The sequence below is a fragment of the Lissotriton helveticus genome, chromosome 6 (assembly GCF_964261635.1).
Source record: "Lissotriton helveticus chromosome 6, aLisHel1.1, whole genome shotgun sequence".
NCBI classification, from domain to species: Eukaryota; Metazoa; Chordata; class Amphibia; order Caudata; family Salamandridae; genus Lissotriton; species Lissotriton helveticus.
In genome coordinates, this window is record NC_136067.1 from 2,046,609,515 (window position 1) to 2,046,622,139 (window position 12,625).

The 12,625-nt window shown below is 47.4% G+C and overlaps 1 protein-coding gene across 7 annotated transcripts in view; it reads left to right on the forward strand.

Moving 5' to 3' along the window:
• The first annotated feature begins 6,384 nt into the window (after positions 1-6,384).
• The window catches only part of CAD (carbamoyl-phosphate synthetase 2, aspartate transcarbamylase, and dihydroorotase), a 414,808-nt gene continuing 408,567 nt past the window's right edge, over positions 6,385-12,625 (forward strand). For 6 of the 7 annotated variants that reach the window (XM_078650077.1, XM_078650079.1, XM_078650080.1 and 3 more), the window contains exon 1: positions 6,390-6,543. In XM_078650077.1, the coding sequence (XP_078506203.1) occupies positions 6,462-6,543 (82 nt within the window). In that variant the 5' untranslated portion in view covers positions 6,390-6,461. Of the gene's footprint in view, positions 6,544-12,625 lie in introns of all 7 variants that reach the window. The other variant, XM_078650082.1, reaches the window with a different exon arrangement.

The window sequence follows — 12,625 nt, forward strand, 5'->3', positions numbered from 1 at the left end:
GTAAATGGGCAAGGCTACCAGATTCGGCCGCCTAATCATGATCAGGCCAACGAACACGAGAACCAGTATAGCAGGACTGGCCTCAGGCAGTGGAGGCAACTTCTGTCGAGTCATGCGGCCATGGCGTGTTCTGTTCTAAGGTGCACGTGTCGCTAGCAAGGTGAATCTCCGGCTAAAGCCTACGTGTCCTTAGGTGCTAGAGGTCACTGCGTGTCCATTGTCTACGTGAGGGCAAGAAACACAAAATGGCTTCCGTGATCTAAGATGGATGCCATGGGTAGATCAGAAATGTGTTCATAACAGGAGTGCTCTTGCTCGTAGCATAGCGAAAACACCAGGATATGCTAAATGGATCATTTGCGGTTCACTGATACCAAAATTATGTATTTACGACAATGTTGAAAACACGGGTTCAAATTGTCACAGAACCTCAGGTTTACCATTCACCAAGATTGTGCATTTGGGATATTCAATAGGCTTTAGGTTATTGGATTGCACATGACCCCTAGCTTTTACTTGGAAAACATACTTTGGGGCCAAGTCCTCTTCACTGTGCACTACTTTAACTTGGTAATTTTCACTGTTGTTGCACACTCTACCCAGGTGCCCCTTCTTGTTACATTTCGCACATGTGACATTGCGGGCAGTACACCGTACGTCATTTGCAAGGTGATTGGTGCTGCCACATCTATAGTATTTCAACCTTCCCTTTACAATAGTAGACTGGTTATCTTTGTCTTCTCTGGATTTAACCTTAAATACATCCCTGTCAATGGAATTGATCTGAGCCTCCCTGCTATTACAGACATTGGCTACTAAATCATTGGGGGTCTTCATTTCCTTGATACACTTAGCAGTGTGTTCTACAGAAACTGCTATATTGACTGCTTCTTTTAAGGTGGGGTTTTTTGCCAGGAGCTTTTCTTGAATAAGACTATTGTTAGTACACCTGACAAGTTGGTCCCTGATAAGTGAATCAGTAAGATCACCAAAATCGCACAGTTGAGTCAGGCCTCTAAGTGCCGCTATGTAATTGATTACAGATTCCTGTTTGCCTTGGATGCGGGTAAAGAACTTATGTCACTCCAAAACAACATTCACCCTGTCACCGAAATGTGCCTCTAATTTTAAAAGGGTAGTTTTAAACTCATCTGTGTCATCCTCCTCATCATCTAACTCAGGCTCAGGTAAGGTGTCATAAATCTTTCTACCTTGAATACCAAGGTTATGCAACAATATATGCTGTTTATGAATCGCCGAATACCTTTCGCCTCCAATGGCAATGAGGTAGGAGGCAAATATATTTATCCATTCCTTTCAGTGAATTTCTGGTTCCCCAATCTCGTTAAGGAGTGGAGGAGGTTGATTCATAGCTTGCCCAGCCATAGCTTAACAGTGAGTTTATGCTACGGACAACCAGGAGAATATAGCAGTGGCTGTAAGGGATAGGGCAAGACGTTAGCAGGGGAGGGGGAAGAGTCCTGGTTGAGAATACAGGGAAAGATTGCTGAATATTTCAATCCAAAGAGTAACCAAAAAATGATAGAACTAGCTAAGAACCCACTTCTGTACTGGAACAGTCACTTATATACTGTAAATAACATCTCACTTGAAGTATGCAGAAAACACCCCATGAAATTGGTACACTTTAAGTATAATGCTATAAATGCAATAATTGTAATGAAGTATGAAGACAGAATCTTGTAGAACAGTATGCCTTGAGCGTAGATCACTTATATACTTTAATATTTCACTTGTAATAAGCAGAAAAAATGCCCCCAGAAATTGGTACACAGTAAGTATAACACTCTAAATGCATTAAATGTAAAGAAGTATGCAGGCAGAATATTGTAGAGCAGTATGCTTAGAGCGAAATACACTCTCCAATAAATAATGATATAAAAGAGTAGGAAAATTTGTATAGATAAATAAAATGGGGAACGGAACGCAGGGGAAATGGAGTGTAAGCCTAACAAAACAGGTCCAAAGGTAGAGGGATGTACAACCAATTATGAGTCCACAAGTACAATGAAGAGTATCACTGTGGAAAAGTAACACCAATATGAAGGAATAGACAGGTGTGTACCACAATGATTCACAGAGGCACACAACCAGTGAATATAACAGTATCTCGATGAGCCTTAATCCCACCACAAACGAGGGAAGTCTTACTTTTGAGGTATAACTTGCGTAGCTGGATCGTCGACAAACCTGAGAGTGCACAGGACCTGTTGAGGAGAGGCCGATGCACTTGTAGAAAACACGCAACCTGGCTCTTAAAAAACGCCGTAACAACTGATTGCTGAGGACCGGCTGTTGTGTAGCTGGTGCGCCGGCATGCAGTTCCCTGACAGGAATCTAGGAACAAAACTGACGAGGCTGAGGACCGGCTGTAGAGTAGCTGGTGCGCCGGCAACCCGTTCCTGACAGGACCCCTGGGGCAGGAAGATGAATGAACGTCACCCCGACAGTGCTGGGCCAGCGAACAGCAGACTGGCACGGAAACCGCTGAGGAGCACTTGGGAGGCGACTGGAATCAGCTGAGGCCGCGGAACGCCACCGCTGAAGAGACTCTTTGATGCCGAATCGAGCAGAGCCGGCGAACAGCTGTTTGGCGCGAAGACCGCTGAGGCGAAGCTGAGGAGGTGAAGGGAATCACGGAGCGCTCAGCTGAAGAGATTCCTGAAGTTTACACCCACTGGGTCAGCCCAGGCAATACGCTCTGCCTGCTGCCTCCCTACAACACGGAAGCAGGCTGTGGGTTAGGTCAGCCGGGCTAGGAGACATTCCAACGCCAATCAGGAAAGGCAGAATGCAGCAACTCCAAAAGGAGAGGCAACGAGGCACTGAAAATCCACAACCATGAGCAACTGCAAAAGGGCATGCAGCAGGCTTGAGAGCACAGGCAGACGACTTCACGTTGGTCCAAAAGGCAAGGACACCGCCAGAGCAGCACACCACAGGATGAAGAGGAATCTGATGAAACCACTCTCTGGTGAGTTGAAACGGGAACACAGATGACAACAGGCTGGAGAGCCCACACTCCCATCCAGTTCTTGATACTAAGAAGGCACACGGTCCCTGTAAGGCATAGGGGCAGACCTCCAAGGAACCCCACAGAAAACCGAGTGAAGCTTGAATTTCAAAGATAACGTAGGCGCCTTCCAGTTCAGAGATAACATAGGCGCCTTCCAGGACACCTTCACAGCAGGCTAGGAGTACAGAAAATGACACGGAGTACTTCTTCCTCCGAAGAATATTTCTCAGAAAATGAAGATGTTGTAATTAAAGAAGTCCTAGAGCCAGGTATTAAAAAACCTGGATTTAATAAAACTTAGTTCCAAGTTCCGTTTCAAGTAAATAAGTTAAGATGACAAAAACCCCACCAGGAGCAGCCTCCCTGCCGCTCAGCCTGCCTGCCATCAACTGCCACTCCACACACAAGCCAGGCACCCAAGATTCTATAATGTCATCAGGCATTCTAATACCCACACCAGCTGAGCAGCAGGGAAGTCACACAAGCTAACTATAACAGAAGATTAATCATGCGGCACGCAGGAAGGAGAGAGCACATAAAGGGGAAGTGACAGATGTGGCCCCCTTCGCCAATTCGTTGCCAGTGTTGAAATGAAGAGATTACTCAGGCAGGGTAAGTAAGAACGACTTTATTCTGTCACCCACTCTCCGCAGATGATGACAAAACCAACATTCCAATGAGAACTCCCATGGAACATTCCAACAGGCAGGATAATGCGGGTAGGGGGGGAAGGTACCAAGTGGAGAGGGAAGAAGGAAAAGATAGGGGGAAAAGAGAAAGGAGATTACAACACATATAAATTCAAATATAGATTGAAAAATGACTACTACCTGCAGCTGAAGCAATTCCTATAGGTTTGGTGGCCTGGTATAGTCTGAATTGTCATCTTATAGGAGTGTGATGGTTAGTAGTTGTGTTGGTACTAGCATTGATATCGCTGGCAGGGGAAATAGGTGGTGAAAGCAACAGTGGTCTCCTGAAAGTTCCTGGCACTTTTTTTTTTTTTTACAAATTAAGCACTGCATTGCGCCGCTGCTCAGATGTCACTCAGCCTCCTCTTCTCTTGCTGTCTGACTCTGCTCAACATGGCTGCTTCTCTCTGCTCCCTTTCATTTGTCCTCACACCCTTCTCTCTAGGGGTCCTCCCCTCATCTAGCTTCCCTCCTCTTCCCTGAATTTGGCACTAACTTTCAATCGCTAATAAAATGTAATCCTGAGCAAATCTAATATTTGTATATATATGTATATAGAGATAACTCTAACCACTAGTATATGTAGGAGACCCTTGTACTCGCTACCATTCCTATGTGACTCTCAGAGTTTATCCATTTGTATCTCTTCCTTGAGGGACTTTACAACTTGTATATTTGCAATTTTCTCTGTATCTCTTCCTTGAGTGACTTTACAACTTGTACATTTGCAATTTTCTCTGTTTGTATCTCTTCCTTGAGTGACTTTACAACTTGTACATTTGCAATGTTTTCTGTTTGGATCTCTAATGTAACTCATGTAATCCTAAATCCTTATGTATCGCAACTGGTTCTTTTGTAAAGTGCTCTGACCCCTTCGGGTAATGTTTGCGCTATATAAAATCGCATTAAATACATTTTATTTTTAATTGTGCTCCTCCTTTTCCCATAACTAATTATCCACTGTTCCTTCCCTCCTTTGGCAGACTCATCCTCTCCATCCCCCACCTCCCTCTGTGCCACTGACTCCCCTTCCCGAATAATACCGCCCCCCCCCCCAATCCCCCTTTCTGAGTTCTATCCCTTCTATTTATCAGTATAGCTCCTCCTCTGCACTGTCCAGGCTCCTCCCCTTTCCCCCTCAGCCCAGCCTGTGGCTAGTGTTGGCTCCTCCCTTCTCCCCCTCTTCTTCCTTTTCCTTGCATCGATTTCGTTCCAAGGCTCCTCCTCCGACCTCTGTAGGCTCCTCCCCTCCGTTCGTTGCTCCTCCCCTCCACATCAGGGTCCGCCACTGCTCCCACTGGCTCCTCATCTACCTGTGGCTCGACCTTTTTCTCCACAGCAGGCTCCTCCCCTCGGCCCCTCCCCTACCGGTGCTTCGCCCGCCCCTCCTCCCTCACCTCCCCCCTCTGGCTCCTCCTCTCTCCTGAGCGTGCGCTCTGAAGGTTCTACACGTGTCCGGTGATGCAGGCTTCGCTCCTCTCGTGGCCCCTCCCCTCTGCAGTAGGGTCCGAGCCCCTCCTGCGCAGGCCCGCCCCATTTCTCCTGGCTCCGACCCTCTCGATGCTCTAGGCTCCTCCCCATCCAGCCCGTGACTCCTCCCCTCTCTTGAGTGCGCGGCGCAGGCTTCACTCCTCTTTTCGGCTCTACAGCAGGCTCCGCCCCCAGAGCACGTGGCTCCTCCTCTGCTTCGCTTCGCTCCGCCCCTCCTACGCAGGTCCGCCCCATCCCTCCTGGCTCCTCCCCTCTCGATGCTCTAGGCTCCTCCTCCTCCGGCCCGTGACTCCTCTCCGAGCTTTAGTGCGCAGGTTAAATGAGCCCTCTGGAGCAGGCTACGCCCCGTCACCCGTGACTCCGCCCCTCTGGCCTATGGCTCCCCCCCCCTATTCTGAGAGTGCAAGTTGAGCGGGCCCTCTCTCTCTCCCTCCCTCTCACGGCTCCTCCCCTCCGCCCCCTGGCTCCTCCCCTCTCCTGAGTGCGCAGGTTGAGTGGGCCCTCTTACTCGCGGCCACTTCCGCCGCCCTGGCTCCGCCCCTGCCCGTGGCTCCTCCCCTGTCCTGAGTGCGAGTTGAGCGGCCCTCTCTCGCGGCTTCACTCTTGGCTCCTCCCCTCTGGAGCAGACTCCACCCCTCCTCTCATGGCTCCTCCTATCGATGCTTCAAGCTCCGCCCCTCCGCACCCTGGCTCCTCCCCTGTCCGCGCAGTTCGAGCGGGCCGCTCTCATTACTCCTCCCGTCTTGCGCACGCTCCGCCCCCGACCCCGTGGCTCCTCCCCTCTCTGAGTGCGCAGGTTGGCGGCCTCTCTCGTAGCTCCGCCCCCGGTCCGTTGGCTCCGCCCCCGGCCGGATGGCTCCTCCCCCGTCCTGAGTGCGCAGGTTGGCGGCCTCCCCTCTGAGTGCGCAGGTTGGCGGCCTCTCTCTCGTGGCTCCGCCCCTGGTCCGTTGGCCCCGCCCCTCGGTCTGTTGGCTCCTCCCCCGTCCTGAGTGCGCAGGTTGGCGGCCTCTCTCTCTCTCGTGGCTCCGCCCCCGGTCGGTTGGCTCCTCCCCTCCGCCCGTGGCCCCGCCCCTCTCCTGAGTGCGCAGGTTGGCGGCCTCTCTCTCTCTCGTGGCTCCGCCCCCGGCCCGTTGGCTCCGCCCGTGGCCCCGCCCCTGTCCCGAGTGCGCAGGTTGGCGGCCTCTCTCGGCTCCACACGTGTCGGCGGCGCAGGCCTCTCTCCTCTCCGCCCGGTGCGCATCATGGCCTCGCTGCTGCTGGAGGATGGCTCGCTCTTCCGGGGGCGGCCCTTCGGGGCCCCGGTCTCGGTGTCCGGGGAAGTGGGTGAGTGAAGGGCCGGGAGGGCGGGTGAAGGGAGCTCGGGGTGCTGATGCGGGGAGCTCCGCCTGAGGAGCCGGCGGGGGCGCTCATGCGAGGGATGGAGGAGCCGGCCGTGGGGGCGCTCTGTCCCGGGGCGAGCATGCCTGACCCCGGCAGGGATGGAGCCTGGAAGGAGGGCTGTCAGGGCGCCTCCTGGTTCACACTTGTCCAACTTGTATTCACATTTATCTATTTAAAGTATCGGCTTGCTGCCGAGTAGTGCAGGTACTTACTCTCCCATTAGATGTATTGCAGCAGTGCTGAGAAGTGCAGGTACTCTATTATTATTATTATTACTCTCCCATTAGATGTATTGCAGCAGTGCTGAGAAGTGCAGGTACTCTTCCATTAAATGTATGGCAGCAGTGCTGAGAAGTGCCTGTACACTCCCATTAAATGTATTGCAGCAATGCTGAGAAGTGCAGGTACTCTATTATTATTATTATTACTCTCCCATTAGATGTATTGCAGCAGTGCTGAGAAGTGCAGGTACTCTTCCATTAAATGTATGGCAGCAGTGCTGAGAAGTGCCTGTACACTCCCATTAAATGTATTGCAGCAATGCTGAGAAGTGCAGGTACTCTATTATTATTATTATTACTCTCCCATTAGATGTATTGCAGCAGTGCTGAGAAGTGCAGGTACTCTTCCATTAAATGTATGGCAGCAGTGCTGAGAAGTGCCTGTACACTCCCATTAAATGTATTGCAGCAGTGCTGAGAAGTGCAGGTACTCTATTATTATTATTATTACTCTCCCATTAGATGTATTGCAGCAGTGCTGAGAAGTGCAGGTACTCTTCCATTAAATGTATGGCAGCAGTGCTGAGAAGTGCCTGTACACTCCCATTAAATGTATTGCAGCAATGCTGAGAAGTGCAGGTACTCTTATTATTACTCTCCCATTAGATGTATTGCATCAGTGCTGAGAAGTGCAGGTACTCTTCCATTAAATGTATGGCAGCAGTGCTGAGAAGTGCAGGTACTCTCCCATTAGATGTATTGCATCAGTGCTGAGAAGTGCAGGTACTCTTCCATTAAATGTATGGCAGCAGTGCTGAGAAGTGCCTGTACACTCCCATTAAATGTATTGCAGCAATGCTGAGAAGTGCAGGTACTCTATTATTATTACTCTCCCATTAGATGTATTGCATCAGTGCTGAGAAGTGCAGGTACTCTTCCATTAAATGTATGGCAGCAGTGCTGAGAAGTGCAGGTACTCTCCCATTAGATGTATTGCATCAGTGCTGAGAAGTGCAGGTACTCTTCCATTAAATGTATGGCAGCAGTGCTGAGAAGTGCCTGTACACTCCCATTAAATGTATTGCAGCAATGCTGAGAAGTGCAGGTACTCTATTATTATTACTCTCCCATTAGATGTATTGCATCAGTGCTGAGAAGTGCAGGTACTCTTCCATTAAATGTATGGCAGCAGTGCTGAGAAGTGCAGGTACTCTTCCATTAGATGTATGGCAGCAGTGCTGAGAAGTGCCTGTACACTCCCATTAAATGTATTGCAGCAATGCTGAGAAGTGCAGGTACTCTATTATTATTATTATTACTCTCCCATTAGATGTATTGCAGCAGTGCTGAGAAGTGCAGGTACTCTTCCATTAAATGTATGGCAGCAGTGCTGAGAAGTGCCTGTACACTCCCATTAAATGTATTGCAGCAATGCTGAGAAGTGCAGGTACTCTATTATTATTACTCTCCCATTAGATGTATTGCATCAGTGCTGAGAAGTGCAGGTACTCTTCCATTAAATGTATGGCAGCAGTGCTGAGAAGTGCAGGTACTCTCCCATTAGATGTATTGCATCAGTGCTGAGAAGTGCAGGTACTCTTCCATTAAATGTATGGCAGCAGTGCTGAGAAGTGCCTGTACACTCCCATTAAATGTATTGCAGCAATGCTGAGAAGTGCAGGTACTCTATTATTATTACTCTCCCATTAGATGTATTGCATCAGTGCTGAGAAGTGCAGGTACTCTTCCATTAAATGTATGGCAGCAGTGCTGAGAAGTGCAGGTACTCTCCCATTAGATGTATTGCATCAGTGCTGAGAAGTGCAGGTACTCTTCCATTAAATGTATGGCAGCAGTGCTGAGAAGTGCCTGTACACTCCCATTAAATGTATTGCAGCAATGCTGAGAAGTGCAGGTACTCTATTATTATTACTCTCCCATTAGATGTATTGCATCAGTGCTGAGAAGTGCAGGTACTCTTCCATTAAATGTATGGCAGCAGTGCTGAGAAGTGCAGGTACTCTTCCATTAGATGTATGGCAGCAGTGCTGAGAAGTGCCTGTACACTCCCATTAAATGTATTGCAGCAATGCTGAGAAGTGCAGGTACTCTATTATTATTATTATTACTCTCCCATTAGATGTATTGCAGCAGTGCTGAGAAGTGCAGGTACTCTTCCATTAAATGTATGGCAGCAGTGCTGAGAAGTGCCTGTACACTCCCATTAAATGTATTGCAGCAATGCTGAGAAGTGCAGGTACTCTATTATTATTATTACTCTCCCATTAGATGTATTGCAGCAGTGCTGAGAAGTGCAGGTACTCTCCCCAGAGGTGCAACTAGAGCCAAATTTCGGGGGTGGCTGAACCTTTAATCAGTAGGCAGAGTGGATCTGCAGGGGCTCTTAGAAGGGGTCAAACAACTGCAAGGCCTAATTAACATTCAAATGGTCTTTTAAAGACCTGTGAAACGTTCGGGTGCGGCTCTGTGTGTGCCCGGGATCTGTCTTATCCCGGGCTGCCACACACGACGTGGGGGGGGGGGGGGGCTGAAGCCCAGTGAGTTCAATGGGTGTTGCGCGCCTAACTCTCCCATTAGATCTATTACAGCAGTCCTGACTCCCGTTAAATGTATGGCAGTAGTGCTGAGAGGTGCAGGTACCTTCCCATTAAATGTATGGCAGTAGTGCTGAGAAGTGCAGGTACCTTCCCATTAAATGTATGGCAGTAGTGCTGAGAAGTGCAGGTACCTTCCCATTAAATGTATGGCAGTAGTGCTGAGAAGTGCAGGTACCTTCCCATTAAATGTATGGCAGTAGTGCTGAGAAGTGCCGGTACTTTCCCATTAAATGTATGGTAGCAGTGCTGAGAAGTGCAGGTACTCTTCCTTCAAATTAAAGAAGTGCAGATACTCAGTACTGTTTCTAACACATCATAACTTCTTTGTACTCTAACAAACGTGCCCATACCCCATCATTGAATGAACCTATATCTTCTCAGTCTCTCTGTACCGCGTGACTCGAGATTCATTTTGCACCAGGAAGTGTGTTCTTCCCGTTGGTCTGCATTGGAATGCTGGATATTTTATGAAGGGAAAAAGTCAAATAGGTTATCTATTGCATTACTTTTGAAGTTTGTGATCGTCACGGAGCATCTGGTGCACCTAGTACTGCCCTCGTAGCGCCAAGACGCCTTTCTAGTGATAGTGCTCTTTGTAAAACCCTATTGGCAGAATAGAACAGGACAGCGACTGCCTTCTTCTGGTTCCTGGTGATTGGCATGTATACTCTGACTGTGCTTCACAGGAGCCAGGCTTTGCACATAAAGGTCCGCCTCTCTGCTACCTCTGTGGTTCCCCAGATGTTTGTTGTGCTCAATAAGCACAATTTTTACCTTACAGATAACCATCTTCCTATTGAATTGGGCATGGGTGCGTGCACTCGCATGTTTCCTCTTTTAATAGCAAACTATGGGCAGGAACCTGTGTTGTACACTCACATTGTTACTTTGAAGAGTAATATTAAACTATACTACTTGCACGCTGCATATCTCACCCCCTTGTGCCTTCACCGGGCAGGCTTGTGCCCAGGCGTATCCTGTTGCGTGGTGTGGCTGTTCCCCAGCCAACCTTTTCCCATATGGTCTGGTCATGCCCCTGCTTGGCGTGATTTTGGGGTGATACTGAGGAGAAGCTCACAGAAGTCCTGGGATGGGTGGTTCCCCATGACCCACGTCACTCTCTATTGGAGATCACAAATGGGCTGGACGGGTCCAGAAACGAAAAACTATTTTTTAACACAGCTATGATTGTAGACAAACATGATATAGCGGTGGCCTGGAGATGTCTGGACCCACCTTGCTCCGGGAAATGGTGGAGTGGGGTAGACTGGTGCGCGACCAAAGAAAAACCCTATATGCGGCACAAGGGTGTCCCAAGAAGTACCGTAGGGTGTGGGGGAAAATGGCTGGGTACTGTGGAATAATCTAAGTACTCCATTAATTTACTATATTTGTGTATACCTTCAGAGATCGGGACTCATGAGATGTTAAGCTCCTGTAAATGGTAATGATTCATCATTTTCCGTTTCTAATGCTGATTTGATGCTTGCATCTCAAAACAATAAAATTAATTATCAAAAAAAATTATATTTTTAACACAGATTATAATATCAAAACTTAACACCAATAACCGTATGCTCCAGTTCAAATCAAAACGTCTTTATTCGGTTTCCGTATTTTTGAAAACCATAAAAGTACATAAAAAGCACAATAAATATTTAAAATTACGTTCATTTTAGATCGAACGATCTGTAAAAACTTATGTTAAACATCCATCTTATATCAGTTATCAAAAAATGGGTTCACCATCTGTAATCATAAGTTCATTCGATGCCTAATACAAAGTTTGAGATACTGTACAACCGATTTTGTCATCAGGTTGTTTTCCAAAAATTGTAGTGCAATGTAAGCAGGACGGCATCTCCGAATTTTTAGAACTTTTAGTACTGGTTTTATCCATCGTTTACGTAATGGTATATAAAATTTGCAAAAGAATAAAACATGAATTGTCGACTGTATTGACATTAAATCACAAGGGCATAGTGAGATATTTTGTGTCCAGTCATTTTGTTTAGGGAACAGAACCAAATAGTGATATAAATTAAACCTAAAACGGGTGAGAAGGAATTTTTCATATTGTGTTAAATCAAACTGCAGATAAGGTTGGATGGTAGGGACCAACTGAATCAATAGGCAATGCTGGACTGATGGCTTCCCAATTTCTGTCAACAACCGAAGTTGGGATAGATGTGACTTACAAATAGTTTTCAGTTCTTTTTTTTGATATGTCTATAACTGACAATGGGTCATCAAAAAACCTCGGGCGCCCAATGTCTGTAAAAAAGGATTCCACATAGGCCAACCATTTTATCTTTCTCATTGTTATCTAATTTCATACAGTCCTGGATTATTAGTTTTGTGAGATGGCACTCATCCGTGGTCCATATTCTGCGCCATAACATGATTGGTTGGATTTTGATGATGTCAGTGATAAAGTCGACCCCGAGTTCGAGGTGACATCCGTACGTAGTTGTACTTCTCGGGACGGCCAATAGAAATCTAAAAAAAGTTTTCGATTTTTTGCAGTTGCTCGACATTTGTTGTTCCCCATACCCCTGCTCCAAAGGTGGCAGTGCTTATGCATTTAGCGTTATAGATCTTAATCATTTCGGTCTGAGGTCTTTTTCAGAGGCGAAGAGAAAAGGCTTTTAATGCCCCAATTGTTCTTATGAGGGACAGTTTTCTGGAATTTACTGCTTCTTTCCAATTGAAAGCCTCATCCATTGTGATGCCTAAATAAGGGTACATATTTGTTCTTTTAAGGGGTAGATTGTCCACATAAATAGTCTTTACTTTTTTCCCCTTGGTACCCGCGTGCATCACATACGGTTTTTTTATGTTAATTTTCAGGTTTAAGCTATTCATGAAGGAGCAATAGTTTTTGAAAGCCCGTTGAAGTTGGACAGGAGTTTGAGCAAGAATTACCGCGTCGTCGGCATATAATAATGCAGGAATTTGCCGACGACCGGCTTCAGGGAGATCTTTTACATCCTTTAGCATTGCGCGCTCGAGGCCATTGGTATAGAGCGTGAATAAGAAGGGGGCCAGTACGCACCCTTGTCTGACCCCCTTCTGTATGGGAAAACTGTCTGTCAATTGTCCACCTGTCCCGAATCTGACCTTCCCCGTGGCTCCTGTATATAATTTGCGAAGAAAGTCAACAATTGGTGGATCGATCCCCATTTG